At 45.9% G+C, this 25,830-nt stretch overlaps 1 protein-coding gene across 1 annotated transcript in view; it reads right to left on the minus strand.

Annotated features, from left to right (window-relative positions):
- spock1 (SPARC (osteonectin), cwcv and kazal like domains proteoglycan 1) overlaps positions 1 to 25,830 on the minus strand; it is a 92,992-nt gene that overhangs the window by 28,526 nt on the left and 38,636 nt on the right. Inside the window, exons 3-4 of the mRNA XM_062475912.1 lie at positions 18,225 to 18,270; positions 6,529 to 6,609 (exon numbers count right to left, since the gene is read on the minus strand). Of these exons, the coding sequence (XP_062331896.1) occupies positions 6,529 to 6,609; positions 18,225 to 18,270 (127 nt within the window). The remainder of the gene's footprint in view (positions 1 to 6,528; positions 6,610 to 18,224; positions 18,271 to 25,830) is intronic.

Raw genomic sequence — 25,830 nt, forward strand, 5'->3', positions numbered from 1 at the left:
TCCCCACCCTCTCCTTTCCCCTCCCCTTCTCACCTCTTCCTCTGCTCTCCCCCTCCACCCCTCCTCGCAACCCCTCTCCTCTTGGGATCACTCAAGCTTTAAAAACAGCCCCATTAGTATTTAATGGCTACAGCAGTTACTACAGCGCTCCCCACTGAAAACACATTACAGTAGTGCTTTAAAACTCCATTATAAGAGAGGTTAAAAGTGCAGCGACCTGACCTCTCCCTCCCAGATTCTGGACTCACTGCTTTGGGTTCCTCACTCCCCGTAATATGGTGGGGAGGGGGGGGGGGGGCTGATGGAGTGAGAAGGGAGAGAGACTAATGGAGAGCGAGAGAGGAGGAGAAGAGAAAAAGAGAACGACTAAGAGGCATAAAGAGAAAGAATAAGAGAGAGAGAAAAAGAGAGAGAGAGGGAAGAGGAAAATGAAACGTTATTTCACATCATTTCAGACCTGGACTGTGGCCAGAAACCAGCAAAATGATTGGGGGATGGGGATGGGAGGAGTCCAGGACAGACAGGTCGGGCTGCCAACTGGTCTGTTAGAACAAGATGACCTCAAATTAATTGCTACTCAACTGTATGCGGTTGTGCAAAGGCCTGTATATGTGTGTGTCCCTCCCTGTGTTCTTGAGTCATGTCAAGGTTACCGGCAGCAGGACGCTAATCCCCAATGCTTCACAGGCGGCATCAGCCCAGTTACTAGGCCCCATGGACCCTGACTCTGGCGGAGGTGTGTTTGTGTGTGAGAGAATGTGTGTGTAGCTTATATACTGTAAGTATAACAGTAGTGATTTTTTTCCTAGCACATAAAGCAAGGGGGATTAGGACAAAAGAAGACTAAACACACACACACACACATTACGTCAGGATCCAGAGGGCATAGGAACCGGCTATAATTTCTTTTGTTGAAATACAGTAAAAGAAGTCTGTCGTTCCTAGTCTAGAGCAATGGCTTAATTAAAATGTATCAACATGGTGTGCCTTCTCCCTGAGCTACCCAGGAGATGTTCTGAGGACTGATACAGATGCCCAGAATAGGAGAGTAGCTTTCATTTGTAGCTGCATTGCATCATGGGACAGGGGGGATCGCTGACTTAGCGGAGGGGCTGTCCTTGTCACAGCTCTAGGTCTCTGTCCTCTGGTCGTTTGTTTTGTTGAAGAAGAGACAGAATAAAACAAGTGCTTGAACAGCTCCCCGCAGACTCTTAATTTGAAAAGCGAGCATTTCTTTGAGGCTTTGATGCGCTAATTAAAAAGGTGATTTTTACTTTCTCAATTGGGGGTGAGAGACTGAGAAAGGTAGGAAGTGAGAAAAAAAGAAAGAAAGTAAGAGAAAAAAATGGGGGAGGAGAACATTGGCAAACCGCTTTGGCTTGAATAATAAAATAATGATATAGATGTGTGATTTTATATACAATTCATAAAAACAACTCCTTTCCACTTTGGTTGGTGAGAGCTCCTCAGGGGGAGCTCGTGTTTGGACTGCACGGCCTTGGGGAGTGAGGGGTAAGGGAGGGATGAGGAGGAAGACGAGATACAGGGATGAAAGAGCAGAGAGAGCCTCTGGGGGAGTCGACGATTCGAACAGAATTAACTGGCGAGAAATGAAATATTGAATACATTTTGGAGTAATATTATTCTGTATGTAATTGAAGAACAGACTAGATAAACAGGAAGGGCTATAGAGTCCAAAAGTAACAGAATAAACCCTAGTGGCTTAATAGTGTGAAAGAGCTGAATGCAGGATGGAATCCTTCTGGTACTAGGATGAGGGAGAGAGGGAGAGGGAGAGAGAGAGAGAGAGAGAGAGAGAGAGAGAGAGAGAGAGAGAGAGAGAGAGAGAGAGAGAGAGAGAGAGAGAGGAAGTGGGTGAGGGAAATAAAGGGGAGGGAGTGAGACCCAAAGCCCCATGGATGTTTTCCATCCCTTTCCAACTGCGAATATTCATCACTGTCAGACTGGCTTGGAAGCTACATGGGTCCACACACACACACACACACACACACACTCACAAAAAACACACACACACAAACACACACAGGCAGTGCATGAATAGCAGCACCTTTTGCCCAGAGAACATCTTTAAAGAACTTGAAAGCTGTAGTAAAAGGCCTTTAGCATGCAGATTCTAAGTTAAGAAGTTTTATGATTTAGGGGGATGGGGTTTACAATTGTACTGATGTTCTGTGTGTGTGTGTGTAAGTGTGCATGTCAGTGTTGTTACCAAGCCAGTAAGACAATAATGCGTGTGTGTGTGTGTGTGTTTGGGAGAGATGGGGGGTGTTGGCATTGATGCCCCACTTACATCACTTGGAAAATAAACAGAGGCACATACGAACGGAAACACACACACACATTGCCACGCACACACATTACCACGCACACAGTTTGTGGTTCCTTCATTACATTTACTGCTGATAGGTTAAAAGGACCACCATTCACAAGTCTCACACACACACACACACACACACACACTCACACAAACACACACTCCAGTTGATTCCCCTTGTAATCATTTGTCACAGCAGAGCTATAGGGCCTGACATTTATAAGCATCATAACGTGCTGCTGAGAAGCACTTCCATATCTAGAGAGGAGAGATGTCGGAGAGCATCTCTCTCTGAGCTCTCCAGGGAGACACGCCAACAGTGTAATGATGCAGCACGCAAACACACACATACACACACACAGACATTAATACTATCATACAACATACGCAGATACAAGCTCACACACTCCTTTTCACCTACACACACATTAACACCATTATACACAAAATGAAACAATTTTATCACAACTACAAGCACTAACACACTAAATAAACAAACCCCTCACACACACACACACACACACCCACCCACACACCTAGTCCTTCCACAGAGCAGGTTATTGGCTCGGTTAGAGCAACAGGCCATTTCATTACGTTCTATCAGTCTTCTCCTCTGCCTCCCGAAATCTGCAATCACCGCATGGCCGTCTAACGGGAACCCCAAGGTCGCCGGCTGACTGATCACAGCGGCGCGGCGCGAGGATCGGGAAGTAGGTGCAAATGACGTGAGGCAGCGGGCGCTCAGACCAGTGGAGTACTTAGAGGAGGACAAGAGAATGGAAGATCTGGATATATGTGTGTTTGTGTGTGTGAAGGAACTGGGAGTGTGTCTGGGAGTGTGTGCGTGTAACTTACACTCTGCCCCAACCAACCAATTATAGCCAAGGACTGGACCACTGCAGATGTACCAGAATACATTTATTTGACCAAGGGCATACAATACATTTCAACTTGGTGGATAACCAATCAGAGAAGCTACAGAAACCCATGTGACTCAAGGGGTCAACACAGAGCAAGCCTGTTGGGTGACGTCAGTCACCCAGAGGCTCGAGCAGGAGAGGTCAGAGGGCATGAGGGTGTGTGTCAGCAACTCACTAATGAACAGTGGTCTTAGGTATTTTGCTGAAATAACGAGAAGACAAGGTGCAAACATGTGTATGTGCTTGGTTGTGTGTAAGGAGTGGGAAGGTTGACTTTGTTCTTATTACAGAGTTAGCTTGTAGCCACTGTCCTTCAGCTCTGGATAATTACCTCTGAGAACAAACTGACCCTGGGCCATACAAACACACACATACACACACACACACACACACACACACACACAGGCCTAATTCTGATGGACAGGGACTTTGTCGCTGGCACCTCACAAAATTCAATGCCACTGGCATGAATACACACAAACACACACAAGGTTGTGCCCACTTAACATCTCAAACCTCTGAGTCATCCTCTAATAACACATTATTTCAGACAGCATTACACACACACACACACACACACTCACACCCACACACACACACAGACCCCAGACAGCCTGTCTGCTTTGCCAGCTCCAGCTATGGCCTCACCTTCAGTGTCACGGATAATTGTTCTGAGGCCGTGTAGTTTCTGTCATGCTGCCAACACGCTATCATCCTCTCTCACTCACCGTGCAAAAAAACTACAACACACAATTCATCTGGCACTGGTCGGGTGTATGAGCATGTTTGTGCATTATTGGCACAAACATGTCTGTCCTGTTTTTGTCAGTGTGTGTGCCCCACCTGTGACACCCTGCTCTGCATGTACTGAAGTCTATCTGTCTCTCGTCGCTCCTCCCCTTCAGCCCAGTAGCCACAGCTTCTATAGACATTCATCTGGCATTGCATGGGACAGTATCCTAACGAACAGGGGGGGGCGTGCAGACAGACAGGGTTCGGAGGGGGAAATGGGTTACACACACGCCCCCCATGGCTCAGAGAGTCCGCGGCATCACCTGAGCAGCCACGAGTAATCAGGTTTCCACCAGGGCGTGTGTTCATTAAATAGAAGCCCGGTGACTAAGAGCACCGGAGGCCATTTTGGCTCTAGGCTTTTTGGTTGTACTCCAGAGGCAACGCTGGCCTGAGGGCAATGGCCAGATGTTCTGATCCACTGACTCAATGTGTCTGCCCGCTATGTGTGCAGTTATCGGACACAGTCTGATTCTCTGTGAGAAGAGGAGAGATGAGAAGAGTTTATATGAATTGGATTACCAGTTCAACACGGTTGAAAATGTGTTCAAAACGTTTTGATGGTTTCGCCCACCCACTCAGTGTTTCTCTCTCCAGTCCTGGTTCATGTGTATACTAATATTGAGTTTACAATATTGAGTGCATCTGGGGGCAGCCAGCCGATGACCAGAGGTGAAGGATAATCTGGAATAAGCGTCAATTAAAGTCAAAGCTTCTGCACTGGGCGGATAAAACAGGAGGCCCCTACCAATTCAAACAAACTCTTCCTCCTATCTCTCTGACTAAAACACTCTCAAACTTACAAAGAACAGTCGTTTTTTCCTACCAGTCTGTCTTTCTGACTGTTTTCAAGAGAAACTAATATGTGGACATGGCCTTTGAGAAGGCTTGTATGACTCGCAATCACTGAAGCTCAAAATGACCCATTAGCTTGTCTGTCTGTTTTACTTGTTTTACAAATCTATTCATCCATGTCCACCTGTGTATGTCTTCATCTGCAAACCTGTCAGGCAGACAAGATATCATCTACTGTTCTTTCAATTTGACGTTGATTCACTCGGCCTTCCAGCCTGTTTGACTACATCAAGATATGAATTTATTTTATGCTGTCATTGAATGATCGTGTGAGTGTACTGCATGTGGGTGTTAGCCAGGGACACAGAGAAGGGCAGTGTGTATGTGTGTGTGTTGGTATGTGAATTTGTGTGAGGTTGTGTGCATAAAGGTGCGTTTGTGAGTGTGTGTGTACCTGGCCTATTTTTTTAAATATATTTACTACACGTCGCTGGCCATTCTGGCTGCTTGCGGGAAGAACCCATTTGCACACTGTTTTTGAAGCCTCCTCTTTCAGCAGGAATACCTGTAGAATGCCAATTCATAAAGCAGACCAGGCCATATCGGGACAGACAAGGAGAAACTGACAGACACAGACAGATTAGCTAGAGAATGTCCCCATTTTAAGAATGGAGAAATCTACAAGAAAAAAACAAAACACTAATTCCTCTGTAAGGCTTTTTCTCCCATTCTGTAGCACCAGAGAGGAGACAGGGGGCATGCTCTTCAGGTTAGTTGAGCTACATGTATCAGGGTGTTCTTGAAAAAGAAAATGTTTGTAATTCATACTACGTTTGAGCAAACCCCACCACTGATGGGATTTTAAGCGCACAACACCTACATCAGTTTGCTTAGCCCGCTAGTGTCGTGTTAGCCCACGCTAAACTACAAAACCACACACGACTATCACAACTGTGGAAGCCTTTGCAATTACATGCTAACTGTGGCACACCACTGGTCTTTAACATACCATGTTACTGCCTCCACACTAGCATGCCCCAAACTGCCACATTAGCCCCTGTTTTGGTTAGCTGCCTGCTAACACACTATCTAGCTGCACACATTTTAACCTCACGTGTGACGTTTCTTGTTAGCATCCACATGAACTTAGCATCCAGCTAACACAAACTAATACTGCACACACGTAAACCTGCACTTAACAGCCACATAATAGCAATCATGTTAGCATGCAGTAACAGGGTGTGTAACAGCTTTCATGTTAGCCTGCACTAACTGTCCGTATCTGTATTACTGAGGGGCTGCTTTGATCCTCCTACAGGAATTAGCCATGCTTTACCAGCCACAGATGACAGGAACTGGGGATGTTTATTGTCCTCACAGACTCACAAACACATATCTCCCCACTGTATTAAAGGGATGGCCAGTATTCGTTATTCACAGCAAGAAAACGCTGCTCCTTACCAACAAGTCACAAGGTTACTACATACATACATGTATCTCCTTTATCCTTGTCATGGGAGTTTTCATTAACTGGTTTCACTGACAAAACAATCAATAATATTATTTTTTGACTGACAAAGCAGTTTATTTCTTCCTGGTCTTCCAAATTTGAGAAGACCCAACTTTTTCCAGAGATCTGGTGACACTGTGAGGAAGACAGAGCATGACCTCGCTGGTGAAACTCACCATCCTCTGCTTTTCTCTTGACCTGTCCAGAGTGGGCTTTGGGTCCTGGTTCGCCATGTTTAGTGGGCCTTGCCTCGGGTTCTGTGGAACAAAAAGAACCATCAGAACAAGAGGCAATTCTTTTTGAGAGAGGCAATGTCATATCTACAACATGGTGTTGCTACTTGAAATGCAAACAGGATGCAAACAAACCACAACAAATGTGACATGCAACATATGCAAATAGCCACACAGTCAAAGCCAGGAACATCCATCTTCCAATTCTCAGAAAGTATATATTTGCACCAAAGCCAAAAAAGGCATTACGCAAACTGAGTAGTCCAATTCCTTAAAAGGAATAAATGTGGCAGTACACAAACACATTATTCCATCTATTCATACAAACAAAAATGGACAAATCCATCACACTTAAGCGTGCACACACGCACATGCTCTCTCTGTGTCACTGTCTCTGTCTCTCTCTCACACACACACACACACACACACACACACACACACACACACACACACACCAATCATTCAAACCCAGGCTGGGAGCAGTGAGGCAGTTCCAGTGCCTCGGGGATAAGTAGGAGCGGAGCGGACAAACAGAAAACTAGTTTTTTTTTTTTTTTTCTGGCGCAGTTAGGTGCTGGCATTAACGACCTCTGATGATTTAATCTCCTAATTCATCCTGCTCCTTTATTTATTAGGTCGGCAGCTTTTTACGAGATGACAGAACTCTGTTTTTCTTTATTCTTTCCATTCCCTGAAGGATTGACCTAAACCACCTAAGATTTATGAGCGATGGATGAGAGGTAGGGAACTGATGGAGAGAAGAGGAGAAAGAGTAGAGGGTGGCTTGGGGTTCACAGCCCAGTCTTTTTTAATGCACTCTTCTAGTCCATTCTGTCCTTTCTATTCTGCTTCCTAACCCACCCCATCATTTTCCCTTCTTCCGCCGGCCCCTCTTTCTTTTTTCTCATTACTGAATGTCTTTCTTTTCTGGAAGTTATCGTTTCCTTAAGTCGTTTTTCTTCACCTCAGGTTTGTCCTTTCTTAATTTACGTCTCCTCACGCAACTTCCTTCTGCTTTTCCTGCCTCTCTCTCCCTCTCTTTCCTGTCACTGTAACCGCGCCTGTCACTTAGAGAACATGGCGTCAGGCCCTGACTCGTCGACAACCTGGGTGAAAAATGAATTAGTTAGCATTATTTCATTCGTCTTGTCTTCTCGCATTTCCTGTCTTACGATAGGTCGGGCCGGACAGAGGGAGAATCTATCTGAGGGAAAATATAGCTGATCTCTCCACCAATCCCGATCTACACATCCCCTGGTAGACCACAGTGATGTTATCTACCCTCATTTGATCTACAGTCTTGGATGGACTCACCTCTAACAGTAAGAGCAGCACAGACTTGTAAAAAACATCGATCTGCAGCTTCATTTTGGTTTGAGGCGGCACTTGCTGTTGTGTTCTCCCTTTGCAAATTGATAGTACTGCGCTGTAGAGATCAATACTGGCAGAAGCTGTGCTCTCTCCCTCCCTCCCTCCCTCCTGCCCTCTCCCTGGCTCTAACTACTCTCCTTCCATCCCTACACCCCCGTCCTCATCCCTCTCTGTTTAATAGGGAATTATGGTGATTAAACACGATCGGAAAGCGTGAGTAAGCATGAATGTAAAGGGATAATGCCCTTGGTGTGTTTGTGAGTGTGTGTGTGCCTGCAGGCTGCACATAGCTGATTAGGGTGTGCCTGCCAGTGTAGAAGTGCGTCTCCTTGCGTTGTCTTTACGCCTCTACCGTGTGTCTATTCCAAAACGTGTATGCCTGTGGTCCATTTGTGTGTGTGTGTGTGTGTGTGTGCATGATACATGGCCACCAGTGCTCGTCCTTCTTGAAGCGTCCAGATAAGCGCCGAGGCGGGGGTCAGTGGGAGCGGATCCACAGTGTTTTGTTATGATGTGGCCCGGCAACTCATTAAAAGCGGGGCAGTAAACGCCACATCAGGAGCGCCTGGAGAGCGCGTCACAAGCCGCCGCACATTCAAATGAAATGAGATATTTGTTCTGGGGCGCGGCCCGTTCCGCTGCCGACGTGGCAGCAGTGGCCAGCTATCACACCCAGTCGTTCGCCACATTTTAACCTACGCCTGCTTCCATCAGTATCTTTCTTTTTCTCTATCCAAGCTCAGACCAGGCATCATAGATTGGGTTATACCGTTGCCTCTGTGTGTCTGTGTGTTGGATAGGAGGGAGAGGGAGGGAGAGAGAGAGAGAGAGAGAGAGAGAGAGAGAGAGAGAGAGAGAGAGAGAGAGAGAGGGAGGGAGGGAGGGAGGGAGGGAGGGAGGGAGGGAGGGAGGGGACTGATAAGAAAACAGAGCGTAGAAGAAGATTTAAAGCAGAGTATGTGTTTCTAAGTGGTTGGTTGTGTGATTATTGAACTCCACTGAAGGCACCATGTCAGATAGACAATAAGCAACTCTCCGAAGACACCTGAGCTATGATGTTGTACAAAGCCCTGTTAAATCTAGCAACCCATTCCAATCTGTCAACCCTCCATAGGTCCATATAGGGTGCATCAGGGATCCTGTCTCTCAATCCATACTGGTGACATTAGCAACCAATTATTCAGTCTGCACAGTGATCGAGCCTGAGAGGCTATCACATGCATGCACACACGTGCACACACGCGCACTTGAAGAAACTTCTGCCAAACTTTTACATTAATTGGGTTTGCTTGTGCTGCCAAGGGCAGACAAACACACACACACACACACACTACAGTACGTAATTGTAATAGGACAGCAGCTCTAACACTGTGAGATATCCGTTCAAAGACCGATTTTACTCTTCACCTCTCTCCTCTCCACCTCTTTCCTCTCCACCTCTCTCCTCTGCTCTCTGCTGATCCCCCCTGAGTTGTTTCAACTAACCCCTGCTGACTGAACACAGCCTGCTGACTCATCCAGTCATCCCTCTCATACTCCAACCTAGAACCCGTCTGTGTGAGCCAGACAGAGGGATGCAGGGGTGGAGTGGTGGAGGAGAGGTAGGATGGAAGGATGGGGCACAGCCACACTATAGACCACTGGCGTTTAAGTAGTCCAGTGAGAATAGAAGAGAGGGCTTTATTTAGTGAATGTAGGTATTTTAGAAATCTTTTCATGGTGTATCTTTGTGTGCCTACGCATGTTTTGGGAAAGATTACTGTACAGTCTTACCAATCCAGTAGGTCTGTATATAATGTGTGTGTGTGAGTCAAAGTGTGTGTGTGCATGTGCGTTTGTATCCTCCTGTGTGTCCTAGCTCCTTTGTGTGCGTGAATGTTTGAGTATGTGTTTGGATATCTCCTCTATGTGTAACAGCCCTTACAGTACGTGTGTGTCATTCTGTGTGTGTGGGTGTGTGTGTGTGTATGTGTGTCAGAGAAGAGTATGTCATTCTCTGTACTGTATGTGTGAGTGTGTGTGTGTGTGTGTGTGTGTGTCAGAGAAGAGTATGTCATTCTCTGTACTGTATGAGTGAGTGAGTGTGTGTGTGTGTGCATGTGTGTCACAGAAGAGTATGTCATTCTCTGTACTGTATGTGTGAGTGTGTGTGTGTGCATGTGTGCACAACACCCATGCCAGTTGGAGGCTGTATCGCCGGCCGGACTGCGGGAGATAAGGAGGGCTGCCTTTTACATTTTACATTTTAGTCATTTAGCAGATGCTCTTATCCAGAGCGACTTACAGTAAGTACAGGGACATTCTCCCCGAGGCAAGTAGGGTGAAGTGCCTTGCCAAAGGACACAACGTCATCTGGCATGGCCGGGAATCGAACTGGCAACCTTCTGATTACTAGCCCACTTCCCTAACCGCTCAGCCATCTGACTCCATTTGTAATACTGCCTTTGATTCCCTTCAGCAGATAATGCATTACAAATCACACATCCACAAATCTGAGAGACATGCCCATATACACAGGCCCGGGACAAAATTACAGCCCCATTCGTCTTCAGAATACTGATTCCAACGTTTGGCTTCAGATAAGGACTCTCCTTTCTCTCTTTCCCTTTTTTCTCTCTCTCTCTTTATTTGTACTTAAGCTTGGAGGATGTTTCCGGATGTCTCAACGAGCTATAAGAAATGGAACAGGAAAGAAAATAAGTAGGAAGAAGAAAAGAAAGGAGTCAGGGACAAATAAATCAATGGGCATTTGACTCAGGGACAGGGCAGAGCAGGCTTGGAGGAAATGGAGCGTTTTATCATTAGCCAGACACTCTGATCCAATCAGGACCTTCGGATTTGGCGGTCAAGGAGATGGCGGCTGGTAAGAGCTCGACAGCTGACTGAATGCAGAGAAGGTTGCAGTTATATGTGTGTGTCGCTACCTTGTGTATGCAATAATGATGGGGTGTTTGGCTGTGTGTGCATTTGCAGGTTTGCAAGTGCACGCCCGTGCTTGAGAGTGGGTGGATGTTTTTCTCCATCCTGTAAATGGGAAACGTTCAAGTAAATGTCAGGACATGGTTGACATTTTAATGGCTACAAGGCAGCCTTTGAAATTGCATATTTCTGCAGTCAGTCAGATCTCGGGCATGTGTGGGTATATGTGTGTATGGGTGTGTCTGTGTGCTGATGAGAAAAGATTAATGAATATTGTAAGAGCACAATATCAATCTGTCACAAAGACACACAACTGTCTTCACAATTAGCACTCCGAGCTAGCTCGGAATATGATATACATATACACTGTAGGTAGACACACACACACACACTTTAAAACCAGGTAACCAACAAACCAATATGTATGGATATATAATGGTAGCCCAGAATTCACTGAGTGACATTCAGGATCTGACCTGGGGTCCCTTAGTAGCAATTTTTCTCCTTTATCTGCCAGTCTGGAAGATTTAGGATCTGACCTGAGAACAGGCTGCAGTATCACAAGCTGCTAAGACCTTTAAGATCTGCTTTTGAAGTCATAAAGTCAGCCTTTAGGGTTTTCTCTCTGTCCCAGAGTCTGAACACCGCCTTTTCCACAGGGCAACAAGTGATGTTCTGTCACTGTAGCTAAGGGGGGAGACAGCAGTAGACAGCCCCCCTCTGAGCTAGCTGTCAGCTTATCAGGCCCAGCTCACATATGCACACATACGCACACACACACACCGACAAACTGTTTTTCAAACATTACAAACCCCTCTCCCTATTTACCCCCTCTACCTCTCCTCTCTCTCCTCCTTTTCTTCTGCCTCCCTCACTCCACGGGTTCCATCCTTGTGGTAGAATTATGTTTTCTGGGTAATTTGGCAAAGTGGTGGAAGCCACGTCTGTTTCATCCATCAGGGCTATGTAGTGTGTGCAACCTCGCAAACATATGCTGGAACTCATTGTCACACACACAAAGGTTGTAGCTCACATAAAAACACAATGGCACACACATACCCACAGTATACGTCATTAAACATCAGATGCTGAAGCCAAAGGGTCTAACCAGCCGTGGTCGCCGGGGGTAACCAGGGCTAATGGCTAAACAAAGTGATGGGGCAATGAGCCATTACTATGGAAACGCAATGAGATGGGACGACACTGTCAAGAAACACACACACACAGCTTGATCTCCTGGATACAGTTAAAAACATGTCATGCAGCGTTTGTTAAACCATGCTAGGTATCAGTGCGTTCAGCACTACCTTCCAACTCTGAGAGCTGGGAACTGGTGCCTGGGATTGAGCAGATTTTAAAACCACCGATGGGATTCCTGCCATGACACACACACGGCCACAGATGCACAGACACACACACAGGCATACACACACACACACAGACAGTACACAAACACCCACCCACTCACCCACACGCACACATACAGCACAACAAAACACACAGCTCCCTCTGCAGCACCTTTGAAAAGGCAGTGCAGCTGGTGGAATCACGCTGATGTCATCTCCTCATCAGTCTTCCATTGACAGCGTAATCACACACACTCTCACACACACACACACACACACAATAACAGGATTTCTGGAAGTCAACACCCCTGACAGCCCTTGGGAAGGGTGCAGGGAGACCCTGTGCGACAGAGACAAAGTGAGGTAAATCAGTGGACATCTGTTTCTGGGCCTCCGACATAATAAAAGTGAAACCAATAACATCTTCATTTTCTTGCCTTGTTCATCACTTTCTATTATGCAAGCTGGTGTTTCATTGTATCTTTGTGTTTGTCATCTTGAGCGTGCGCACACACACACACACACACACACACACACCCAGGCCCAGCAGTGTTCCGGGAGCTATGGCGAAGCTCCTGGGCTCAGAGGCAGTCCTGCTGTCGGCCCTGGCTTGGTCTCCTTCTCTGGGAACCCAGCTCGGAACTACAGAACCGTACCAGCACAGAACCAGAGCCATAAGCGGCTCAAGGCAGCAACGAACCAGCCAGCCTTAACATGGTGCCAGATGCCTTCCTGTGTGTGTTTGTGTGTGGGGAAGGGGGGGGGATGTTGGCCTACATTTTAGTATTGTTCTCATCTAGTAGTCTGGAACTCACGTAAGTGTAAGGGGCCAGGACCGGACCTTAAGAGTATAGTTATAGTACAGTACAGTATAACCATCCACAGGACAGGATTTTGAGGTAGTACTCGGACTGTTCATTATTGTACAGTAGGTTGGTTAGGGCAGTGCACATGCATGGACGCACACACCCACACTTGTTCTTCACTTGACTGAGGAAGCCTGATCTGCTGTGGCAGGATACGCATCAGCTGTGAGTACCTGCTTCCACCTGTCCAGCGAGCGTCACAACCCAGAGCCAAGGAAAGCACCAAGAACACGATACGAATCCCAGGAAAACAGACCACCTTGAACACAACAACACGTCTCTTGGCCAGATTTGAAAAGGAGATTTAAAAAAAAGGACCAATCAGAAGCCAGCTGCGCAAACCCACAGACTGTCACGCAGTCTTCTCTCTCTTCAGGGGGCTGAGGTACCCAGGTGCCCGTTCCACACAAGCCTCAGAGATTCCCATCATCCTCTCTAGCGCTCGATAAAGAAACAACCATCCATCACTTTGCATCGCCATTTCCTGTCTGCTGCCTCAACAGGCCCTCTACGCCAACAGATATGAGCCGGTGTTGATATCGGAAGATGTGTGTATGAGTGTCTGATAATGTGTGTGTGTGTATGTGGGCAACTAACCTTAAGGGTACTTGCACTTACATATCCAGCATGTTTTATTCATAGCCATACATATACAGTGCTCCACGAGTACTGCATCGCTACATACTGGCTCTGGTCAACAGTTGTAAAAGCTTCCAATCATGTCCTCCTTATTCACTGAGATGGCGAGATGTGTTAATAAAACACAGTTCTATATGTGGGAGTACTCTTGTAATGATTACCCCTGGTGCAGCTGAAGACTAGGGATGACTGCTCAGGATGGGGGAAGGAGAAAAGGATTGGCCGGCCGGCGAGTTTCCTCTCATAGCAAATGGGTCTAAGGGGCCCGTGGAGGGTGGGTAAAACATTATGGGCATGAGGGAATGCAGGCATGAAATAACAACCAAATTCAGTTCATTAAAATATCTTTATCCCACGCAAAGTTGATCAGTAAAATTGCCCTCGCTTTAATGCTCCTCTGGTGTGCATTTGTCTGTGTGTCACTATCTGTGTGTGTGGGATGCTGACAAAAGAATATTATATTATCAATCTATCCATTTCTCCCAGGTGGGTTTTCATAATTGAACTTTTATCTGAGGAAATCTAAAGAAATCAACCAAATGGCAATAAAGGGAAGAGAGTTAGGCCTAAAAAAGAGTGTAAAAAGGCTGATGGAGAAGTGAGAGCGAGAGAGAGGGGAAGGTGGGTGGGGAGGGAGGGTGAGGAGGGTGGGTGAGGAGGGTGGGTGAGGAGGGTGGGTGAGGAGGGAGGGTGAGGAGGGTGGGTGAGGAGGGTGGGTGAGGAGGGTGGGTAAGGTGGGTGATAGAAAAAAAAACTATCCAACATGTAAATATTGCAACAAAGACGTGTCGCTTTGCCAAACTGGCAGCATTGTCGATATTGAAAATAAATGTTTGTTTCCTTGCTGAGACAGCGTTCTGAGTAAACAACAAAAGACGCAAAGGGGGGAGGGGACTAGCGATGGGGTAACTAATTAAATCAGTCCACAAAAAACAAACACAACAATGACAAAACATGCACATGCAAGTGTAAAAACAAGACCTTCCCCGTTAGTGTGACAGCTGGCCTAGATTCCCAGAACAGGACAGGACAGAACTGAACAGAACAAAGACTGTGGGTTGAGGCTCATGGGGTTGTGGAAACAGAGGGACCTGGACTCGGTCTCTACCTGGATATGTGTGTTGACATGGTGATGTAGACGACATGAAACACATGAGAGCTGGAGAACCCTTCCCCTCTGGGGCTCTGTTCAGACAGATGAGACATACCGGGATGCTTGACAAGGAGCAGGACAAAAGGGAGGCGGAGATATGGATTGATTTAGTTGGCCTGGCTGAATGAAACCACTGAGCAGGAACCCTGATCATCCAAACCCACCCACCTGAAGCTATAATCAGACCAGAGCAAGATCCAAGATGGGTATTTTTTTAATACTATTTAACCTAGGTCTGTTGATCTACATTATTAGATTTTCTCACAAGATAATTTTTAGATGCTTTACCGGATTACATGGACCATTACTTTAAAAGACTCTAAACTCAATATTTTACAGTTCTTAACAGACTACAAAATCTACTGCTAGACCTGACTGCACTAACACTGATCAGAAATGCTATTTATGTGCTACCAAGATTAAATCTCTCACCAAGCAATATCCAAACAATCAATTGATCGCCTGTGAGACAGCAGATTTTATTGTCTGGCAGACAATGCAGGAAATAGGCCGCCCAACCCCTCTAACTGGCTCCTAGTCGTTAATCAGCATCTTGATTGGCCTCCCATCCACTTCCTTGGCCGCGATTGGTCCCCAGAGATAGTCATTGATTGGTCAGTCATACTGAGATTGGCAAGATGAGCTGAAACTGGAACTCTATTGAAAAAATCGACCTCATATTCCTGAGTCCTGCCCAGAGGAATTGGGGAAGAAATAATTGGGACTCACTTTGTTAAACTATGCGTGTGTATGGGCATCTTCTTGCCATCTCTAAACTCTCCCCTCTATTGCACACAATAGTTCTTAACCGATCCAGCCTCAATTACATGCCTACAGCTAACACACACACACTATGTTGAATCCTGATCACAGGCTAATTAGCCAATTATAGCCAGCAAGAGCTCAAGTGAACCTCATTGCCTTTTCACATTCTATTACTCTCCCCATTCTCTCCCATCTCTCCCTCTCTCTTCTCTCTCCCTCTATGGCCCTTCTATCTCTGGCTTTCAGTCTTATTTCAGCAGCAACTCAAAAGCTTCTCGACTGGCATGGCAGGGGAGTCAGGTGGCTGGCCGGTGAGGGAATCGGGCTGGTAATCCGAAGGTTGCCAGTTCGATTCCCGGTCATGCCAACTGACGTTGTGTCCTTGGGCAAGGCACTTCACCCTACTTGCCTCGGGGGAATGTCCCTGTACTTACTGTAAGTCGCTCTGGATAAGAGCGTCTGCTAAATGACTAAATGTAAATGTAAATGACAATAACTTTGAAAAGTGGAACCGGACCTTGAGAAAAGAAAGTGAGCAAACTGTCTACCTTTAGGTTGGGATGGAATACAGCTTCTCTGTGTGTCAACAAACGTCAACCATGCCAGCCATACACACATAAGAGACACATATACCTGTGTATGTGTGTGTGTGCATGCGCATGTGTGTGGGTGTAGCATTCAGCTTTGGAAGTATGTTCACGTTTTCAGCGTTTATGTGTAGAGGGAAGTTCAGTAAGGTGTGGATGAAGTTGAAATGGGCCTAAGACACCTAATTGGTAGAATTAATTTGTATTGTTACCTTAGGGATTACAAATTAACTTATGTAAAGCGGAGCCACTAACAATCAAACACACACACACAGGCATTAGAGAGTGTAGTTTATAAAGGACACACATTAAATAGACTGATACAATTGGCATAACAATTGTAATTGCACAGTAAATTCAGTACAAAGACAGAGAGAGAGAAAGGGAGAGATGGAGTGGGAGTACAGCAGCTGTTTATCAAATGTGAATATCCTTCTAAAGCTGAATGTAATACAAATACACACACACACACACACTCTCATACTTACACACACACACCCCAGTTGTGACCTAATAGGGGGAGTGTTGACCCTGGACTAATCATGCCTTGTCTCATTAGCCTCTCTTTATGTACTGTGGAGATCATTATGGGTGTCCTCCTCCTTCTGGTTTATATTAAGCTTCAGGTCAGAGACAAGGGACACTATCATGCACACAGACACACAGAAATGCACATATACATGCATAAACACGGACACAAACATGTACTTACACTTATATGCACACAGTCATGCACATACATATACAGTACACACACACACATAGCAGTACCAACAGGACTACAGTACCCAGGAGAGTCAGGCTGATTATAAAAATGTAAAGACGTAGCAACTGTATCTCACAGTAACAGAGTATAAGGGTTTGCATGTGTGGAATGTACAAGATAAAACAGGTACCAGTATCTCTCTCTCTCTCTCTCTCTCTCTCTCTCTCTCTTCTCTCTCTTTCTCCCCTCTTCACTGTACTCTCATCACACTGCATCTTCATTCCATCCCTCTATCTCCCTTGTACTCTTTCTAACTCGTCTGCTCTCAATCCCATCTTCTCTCTCTCTTCTTGTTGACATAAATTGCTCCCTCCATACCTGCACCTCATACTCAACCTCTTGCATCATTTTCCCTTTCTCATTTGTCTCTCATCTCTCCTTTCACTCTATTCCCAAATTGTTCTATCAAATCGGACTCTCTCTCGGTCTCCCTGCTTCTACCGTTCCCCTAAACACATTCCCCCGCCTTCCCTCTCCAGTCACCCTGCTACCACCCCTGCATCCATCCACCCACTCTACACATCTCTCCCTCACTCTCCATCCCTCAGGACTCCCTCTCTCTCTTCCCACAACATTCCCTCTCTTTTCTCATTTCTGCATCTCTCCCCACCATTCACACATCTCCCTCCCTCCCTCCCACCCTCTCCCTCCCTCCCAGACCCCCTTCCTCCCTCCCCTTCATCCCTACCTCGTCTCACCCTCTCTCTCATGATATTGATCCGTTGGCCCTGCAGCGCAGCCAGTGATCAATAGAGTGAAATTAAGATTCCACAATGTGATTGGGCTATTCTATCTCATGGATCAGAGAGCGGAGAGCGAAAGAGAGACACAGAGAGAGAGAGGGAAACAGAGAGTAAGGAAGAGGGAGAAAAAGGAGAGAAAGAGAGAGATGGATATAGAGAAAGGGGAGGGAGATAGGAGCAGGATGGATGGAACTAAAGGAATGGCGGTAAGAGGATCATTAATGAAACTTAAACAAGTAGGGTTTAATGTGTGGTGGAGAATTACGCACATACACACACACTTCCTAAGAGTGTTCCCTTTAGCAACAATCAGAGAGATCCATAACTCCGTAGCATGTTAGTGTCTGGCAATATTCTCAAAGGACATATTGGATTTGAAGTATTAGATATCATGTGAGTCTGCACACACACACACTGGAAGATGTGTGCAGAGACCGACCTACACACACACACACACACACACACACACACACACAGGACATACCTTGGTCGAGAGGCTTGGCAGGACCCCAGCTCTTGAAGTAGTCATCCTGAAATAAAGACAACAGGAGATGAAAAGGTTCAATCAAATCAGGCAGACCTATAGGAAGCACTGTACATGCACCGAGATTGAGAGAGACTGAGTAAGAGAGAGAGACTGAGAGAGGGATAGAGAGAGGGAGTAAGAGGTGGCTGAGTCAGGTGGCTGAGTCAGGTGGCTGAGCGGTTAGAGAATCGGGCTAGTAATCGGAAGGTTGCCGGTTCGATTCCCAGCCAGGCCAATGACGTTGTGTCCTTGGGCAAGGCACTTCACCCTACTTACCTCGGGGGAATGTCCCTGTACTTACTGTAAGTCTCTCTGGATAAGAGTGTCTGCTAAATGACTAAATGTAAATGTAAGAGAGAGAGAGATTGTAAGAGAGGCAGGGGAAGGTTTTATAGGGATATTTTCTAGGCTGTAAAAAAAAAACACACTGAGTGACAGAAAAAAGACACAGACTGGAACTAAATGGCAGCACCAAAGATCAAGACAGTTGAAGATGATAAGGACGACACTCGAAGCACATCCGTCCTCTACTCTAACTCTCTCAGACAGACAGGCATCCATCCATCCATCAATCTAAACAGTCGTCCACTAGTCTATCCATCCAGCCAGCCAAATAGTCAGCCAGTCAGCTGGTCATCCATTCATTCATCCTGCCAGCCTGCCAATAGCCCATCCACCCATCGAGCCAATCAAAATGTCCAGACAGTGAGTCAGGGTGCAAGGTCAAGCCTCTCTGACTATCTCTGTGTCTCACACACACAGTACACATCTGCTGGTTACGATGCAAATACCAGAGAAGATGTGTCTCTTCAGAGGTCTTCTAAACACGCTGAGGCTCGCCCTCGTCAACAGTAATTAGCTTCACCAGCAAATGTTTATAGTTAAATGCTCATTAGTTTATTTTGCTGGGAACACAGACATCCCCCTCTTACTCTCTCATCTCTCTCTCTCTATCTCACTTTCTTTGCATGGCTACGACAAGTAATTATGTTAAAACCGGTCCATAATGTAATATCGTTGCGTCTTGTGATTTTTTTTTAGCGAATTAGCCTTGTAACAGTGAAGCACGTTACGCACCGTAATTGGGAACATAGCAAACATATGTGGCAGAGAGAGAGAGAGGGAAAGAGACAGAGAGAAAGAGAGAGACAGAGAGAGGGAAAGAGACAGAGAGAGAGACAGAGAGAGAGAAAGAGAGAGAGAGAGAGAGACGGAAGAGAGAGAGAGAGAGAGAGAGAGAGAGAGAGAGAGAGAGAGAGAGAGAGAGAGAGAGAGAGGGTAAGAGACAGAGGAAAGAAAGAATAAAACAGAGATGGATGACAGAGCTAGGTGGATGGATACTCCTATCAAATAACCCTCTCTGGGTGTGTTATCAGTATTGTGGCTGTGCACCCTCAACAGGGTGTGTAGAGCATACTACAGCATAGCCAGCTGGAGACGTGGGAGGGGGGGGGGGGGGGGGGGAACTGCTACCATTGAAATAACTCACCCCCAAACCCCTGGTGTAAGAAACAAAACATGTCATAAGCTCTCAACTCTCCCAGCTTCTGAGTTCCCTCTTCTCTCAATCTCTTTCTCTTTTTTTCATTCTACGTGCTTCACAATCTATCTCTGTCTGTCTTTCATTTACTCCCCTCTCTTTTCTCTGACAGCCCCCCTTCCCAACCGGCCGCCGCCCCCTCACCGTTTTTCCCTGCATGAGTTTGAAAGAGGCGCTCAGCACGGTCCCCACAGCCAATCACTCCACAGACCAAGCAGAGAGCGTGTGGGAGAGAGAAAGCACGGGAGGGAAAGAGAGGAAGAGAGAGGGAGGGAAAGAGAGACAGAGAGAGGGAGGGAAAGAGAGAAAGTGGGGAATGGTGAGACGCCACTGAGAACGCTTGCCCTCATTTCCTCTCTTCCTCTCTCATTCCCGTCCCTCTGCTCGGATGAGAGGAGAGGAAGAAATAAAGGGATGATGGGGGAGGAGTGAAGCTACTGGGGGGTGGGGGGAGGCAAAACTGTCCTATTAAACAGTAACGTATCTTTAACTCAACTAATGGGTGTAGATATGTATTGGGCTGAACAGAACCCAATACTGTACAGTGCAGGTTCAATACATGTTCTAGAGCTGGAAATATAAGTTATAAAGGGATCCTAGCTCGTCAATATGATCAAACTTTTGTCCATAGTTAATAATAGATAATAGTTAATAATGTGATAAGGCTATGTAGGGCGGGGGGGGGGGGGGGGCAAAAAGAGAAAGAGAGCAAGTGAGAGAAACAGAGCAAAGGAGAATTGTTGGAAAGAGTGGTAGAAAAAGACAAGAGGAAAAGTGATAGAATAAGAGAATGAGAGAGGAGGGGGTAGAGAAGAAGAGAACGATTGGTTAAGCGTGTGGAGGGTCTGAGGGGATGAGGATGATGTTTAGACTTGGCTGGCTGTGGAAGGTCAACCTTCTGAGCTGCTCGCTCTACGCTCAGAGATTGAGCTTTGGCTGCAAAACACACACACACACACGTACACACACACCAGCAGCTTGGTAGGACTGATAGGGGATAACTAGCCCACATTGCTGCCCTTGACACACACGGACAAACACACACACATTTTGGGTGTAGCCCAAACCACTGCAGCAGAACCCCCTGGGCCAGAAAATACATCTCTATCACAATGTACATGACCAGATGGAGCCACAACACACACACACCAAGGCTGGTGTGTGTGTCAGAACCATGCCTCCCCTTTTTATAAACACTGTAAAACATAATTAGAGAGGAGAGAAAATGGGGAAGGACGAGTAGACAAACAGGTGGACTGACAGAGACACTGAGAGAAACACAGAGACACACAGAGACAGAGACACACAGAGACACACAGAGACAGAGACACACAGAGACAGAGACACACAGAGACACACAGAGACAGAGACACACAGAGACAGATACACACAGAGACACACAGACAGAGACACACAGAGACACACAGAGACACACAGAGACACACAGAGACACACAGACACAGATACACACAGAGACACACAGACAGAGACACACAGACAGAGACACACAGAGACACACAGAGACACACAGAGACACACAGAGACAGAGACACACAGAGACAGAGACACTGATACACATACAGACAGAGAGAGACAGACGGACTGGCAGACTGACTGAATGACTGACTGACAGATACAAATAGACACACAGACAGAGACTGACAGACAGACATAGAACAGAAAAGAACAGAGAGAAATACAAATGTATAGGAATGAGACTAGGCCAAGAAAATGGAAACGGAGACCCCACTGTCTCCTGGAGAAGTGACCTGTTTCATGAATCAACATTCAGTTCAGTTCAGGTTTGAGCTAAGAACTCCATTAGTTTAAACTGAGATGACGAGAACCAATTACGTACTCCCTCGGGTCCCTCCTGCCTCTCTCTTCCTGTCATTCCCCCTCAAGTCCCCCTTTCCTCTTTTTACTTTCTCCCCCTCTCTCTCTCTCTCTCTCTCTCTCTCTCTCTCTCTCTCTCTCTCTCTCTCTCTCTCTCTCTCTCTCTCTCTCTCTCCCTCTCCCTCTCTCTCTCTCTCTCTCTCTCTCTCTCCTCTGTCCCAATTTCCTCCCTCCTGGAGCTTCCCTCTTACGTAAATCAAGACTTTTCAGGTTCAACTTCATCATGACAGTGACGTGCATGCAGTCACTGATGTGCCTGAATCTTTAATAGGACTGGCTGTAACACAAATACTTTGTATGTGTGACACACAATATTGTAAATAATCAATATTTGATGGTCCAATCTGTATCTAGTCTAGTGAACACCTCTCTATCTCTCTCTCTTACACTACAATGGGGCATGCAGGGTGCTGAATTTCAAAATGGAGTCATAAAAGTACAACAAGAGAAGAGATCGATAACTTACCTCAACTTCCTGCAGATGAGTGCAGAGGAAAGAAGAAAGAGAGGGGCAGGAGACAGAGAGAGAGAAAATGAAGGAGGGGATGGAGAGAGGGAGAGAGAGGGAGAGAGAGGGAGAGAGAGAGAAAAGGTCATTTATACGTAATGGCATATGTAATGTACATCACATCAGCTCAAGACCTTGCTCAGCTCCTTCTGAATGTTGACCTTTACATACAGCTATACATACACATTCATTTAAGGAAACCTCCCCAATCCCAAACATGAGTGCATGGCTGAATCTCACACATGTACACAAACACACAGAAACACATGCCATGCACAAGCATGCCCACACACACACACCGTGCACACACACGTACACACGCACAGTTCCTGCAGAGTATGATTATTTGATGTGACTTGTAATTCCACAGCACATAGAGACAAGATTACAACCGCTGAATGGAGGGACAGTGGAATAGTAGAGAGCAAAAGATAGAGAGAAACATATATACATATATATATGTTCTATCAGTCAGTCATCCTGTCCTCTCCCTCCCTGTCCTCCCCAGCTCATTTAACCAGTCAAATACACACTTCGGGAGCAGATTATCTGCAAAACCCTTTTGCTGTTCTTAGCAGGCCCTGGTGTGAGTACCTTTAAGTTCATCCACACACATAAAGCTTCCTATCATCTCCCCAGCAGTGCCTATGCCTCATGATCCAACAATCACCAGTACAATCACCAGTACAATCACCAGTCCAATCACCAGTCCAATCACCAGTACAATCACCAGTACAATCACCAGTCCAATCACCAGTACAATCACCAGTACAATCACCAGTACAATCACCAGTCCGGTCCTACTCCCGTCCCAGTATTGATACTACAGCCTATCATTAGGTGGTAGCAGAGTTAAATGTTAGTGATAGTTAATGGAGGCTTTTTCCTCCTCTCCAGGCAAAGTTGTCATTCTGCTGAGGCCTCAAGACTGACCTTTCTGTCTCCTGAGGTTTAATGAATGCATGGATCCCCCATTAAATATTTAAGCATGCTCATCGCTCAAACAGGGAGAGGCAATTTAGCCAAACCCATTCCACTACCACGATATCATTCAAGACCCTTCAAAGAGATGGCATAGCAAGATAAAAAAAAATATTTTATTATAATATTCTTTTTTTAACCTTTTCATGTTCCTGTTAAATTTGCCTGAAAACGCCTAAACAGCATACCCAAAGTAAATTGGAAGCTGTTCTTGAACCATTTGGAGTACATGCATGTAAATGATCTCTTTTGAAAGCTGACACTCTGAAGTTATGTCCCCTGTTGTCAGGACCCCTGTCAGTCCTTCTAGTGTTGAGTAATAGAAGCTTGAACACAAGGAAAGTGAAAATTTCTATTTCCGCCTAGATTTTGTTTTGAAAACAGAGGCCTGAAGAGGCCTAGAGGTGGTAGGTATTATCTGGAAGACTAAATTGGACCACAGGTTGAAGCCTTACCCAATTCAAATCAAAAGTCAAACATAATACCACAATATATTCATATTTGACACATGTTTTTATAAGAGTACATCCAGGAATTTTCTAAAAGGGTCTTTTGGAGACTCCAAAATGACCCTTTGTAACCAAGGTCAAGGTCAAATAAAAAGGTATTATTTTTCATAATTGTTATCTCTGGCCCATCTCTGGTACTTAGAAATATCATATATAATAGCTAAATCCCTAATTAGTAATACTGAAACACAAAAACTGAAGCATGAACACATTGGAGTGCTTTATCTGATTCCAAGGATTGGCGCACAAAGAACACTGATTCTGTCAACCATATTGCGCAATCGACTGTTATTTTGAAGGCTCCACAGACGCATACAAATGAGGTATTGGCATTTTCAGCTAGCTGTCAGCTACAAGGCTAACGAGCTAATTTCAGAGCCAGTCGAAGCCAGTTCGAGAAATTTGTTTAGAACGAGTGTGGGGGGGGGGGGGCGGGGGGGGGGCAGGACGCACAGACCTAGTTGGCTTTAGAGGGCTGTCAACGGGGCATGGAAGCTCCTATTGGGTCGAACAAGGTGTCAATCAAAAGGGGAGGGTTCAACGGACATTTTGAGACCTTCATTTTGTAAATACTCCGTTGATAAATCGGAGAAAATAACACTTTTATGTGAACAAGTTGTTTCTTCCGTCGGCTAACTTGCATAATGAAACAAAGGATAATGGCTATTCATGAACGTAAAACATTGTATTTGGACGAATTACTTTACATGGTTAGATACTTTGAACCCTTGGGACTTACGCAGATCAAGTTTTGATGGCATGATTTGCACACCTGGACCTATTTGAACAACTTAGGGTGAGTACAACTTTTTTCTTTGGCATTGTTGAAGGAATGTTCACCGGAAAAAGACGTTGACTTTGCTTGCTATTGCGACTTGATCTTGAATTGGTTTATTTCAATGGAAGCACAAGAATCGTAGCTTTCCAACGATGTATAACATGTGTAGCGTCTAAAAAATATATTTTTTAGAATTTAGTGCGTCGTAACTGAGGAAGGGGGAGGCAGCATTTTTGTCTCGCGGGCGAAACAGGAGCGTAAACAGGTTAATGTGACGCTCTCTCTCCCTTTCTTTCTCTCTCTCTTTCTCACTCTCTCTCTCTCTCTCTCTCCATCAAACTGTCTTTTAGCTTTCAAGTGTGCATATGAAAACCGACTTTAAAGAAAACTTTTTTGTGTGAAAAATCACACAAAACATGAAAACACGCACACACGCGCACACACGCACACACGCACGTACAACAATAAAGTAACAGGACTAATTCTCTCTGGAGTCAATGACTTAAACTTGTTGCAACTAGCATTGCAATTGCTGTGCTTTACCAAATCCCTATCCAACCCCTACCCGAGTGAGCTATTTGCATTACCTCCTCTTTCCCCACCACCCCCAGTCCTTACTCTTTTCCTCACATCCATCTACACCCACTAAATATCACTTATTTCTTTGTTGTACCTCTTCTTCCCTCCATCTTCCTCCCCTGTCTCACCATCTCCTCTCTCTTCCCTCTGTCCTCCCTCCACTTCGCCCTCCCCTCCGCCTGCACCTCCGCCCTTCGTCCTCCCTCCCGCCGTCTCTTCTTCCACTTCACCTCTCTTCCCAGCTAAGTGAAGTTTTCATTACAGCCTTGTACTGTAACGGAGGCGAGCATGGAGTGTTCTCCAGTCGGTCTCTTGCTCAGAGATGGACAGAAGGAGAGAGAAAGAGAAGGGGGGGGGGAGCTTAAACAGCAGGAGCCTTATTGGCCTGTCTCTACAGGGAAAATCAACAGCAAGCCCCCTAGGCCTCATACTGGCAGAAGGTACTGAGACTGATGTGTGTGTGTTTGTAATTGGGGTGACTCCCTTCTGCATTGAAGCGCACACACCGAGACTTAAAGATCCTAGGCGGAGAAGGAGGGGTATGACTGAGAAGAGGAAGAGTGGGGATATGTGTGAGCTGAAGTGCTGACTGGCTGGCTGTAAACTTTAGAGTGGCTTTTAATGAGAACCTGATGACTGGGCTGATCCTGAAGAGATAGAGAGCTGCAGAGGGGGGGGGGGGGAGGGGGGGGGCAGAAGGGGAGATGTGGAGAGAAAATGGAAGAGAGAAAAGGATAAATGGAAAAGAGATGAAGACAGTGGATATATTTATT

Source organism: Osmerus eperlanus, chromosome 13 (genome assembly GCF_963692335.1).
Source record: "Osmerus eperlanus chromosome 13, fOsmEpe2.1, whole genome shotgun sequence".
NCBI classification, from domain to species: Eukaryota; Metazoa; Chordata; class Actinopteri; order Osmeriformes; family Osmeridae; genus Osmerus; species Osmerus eperlanus.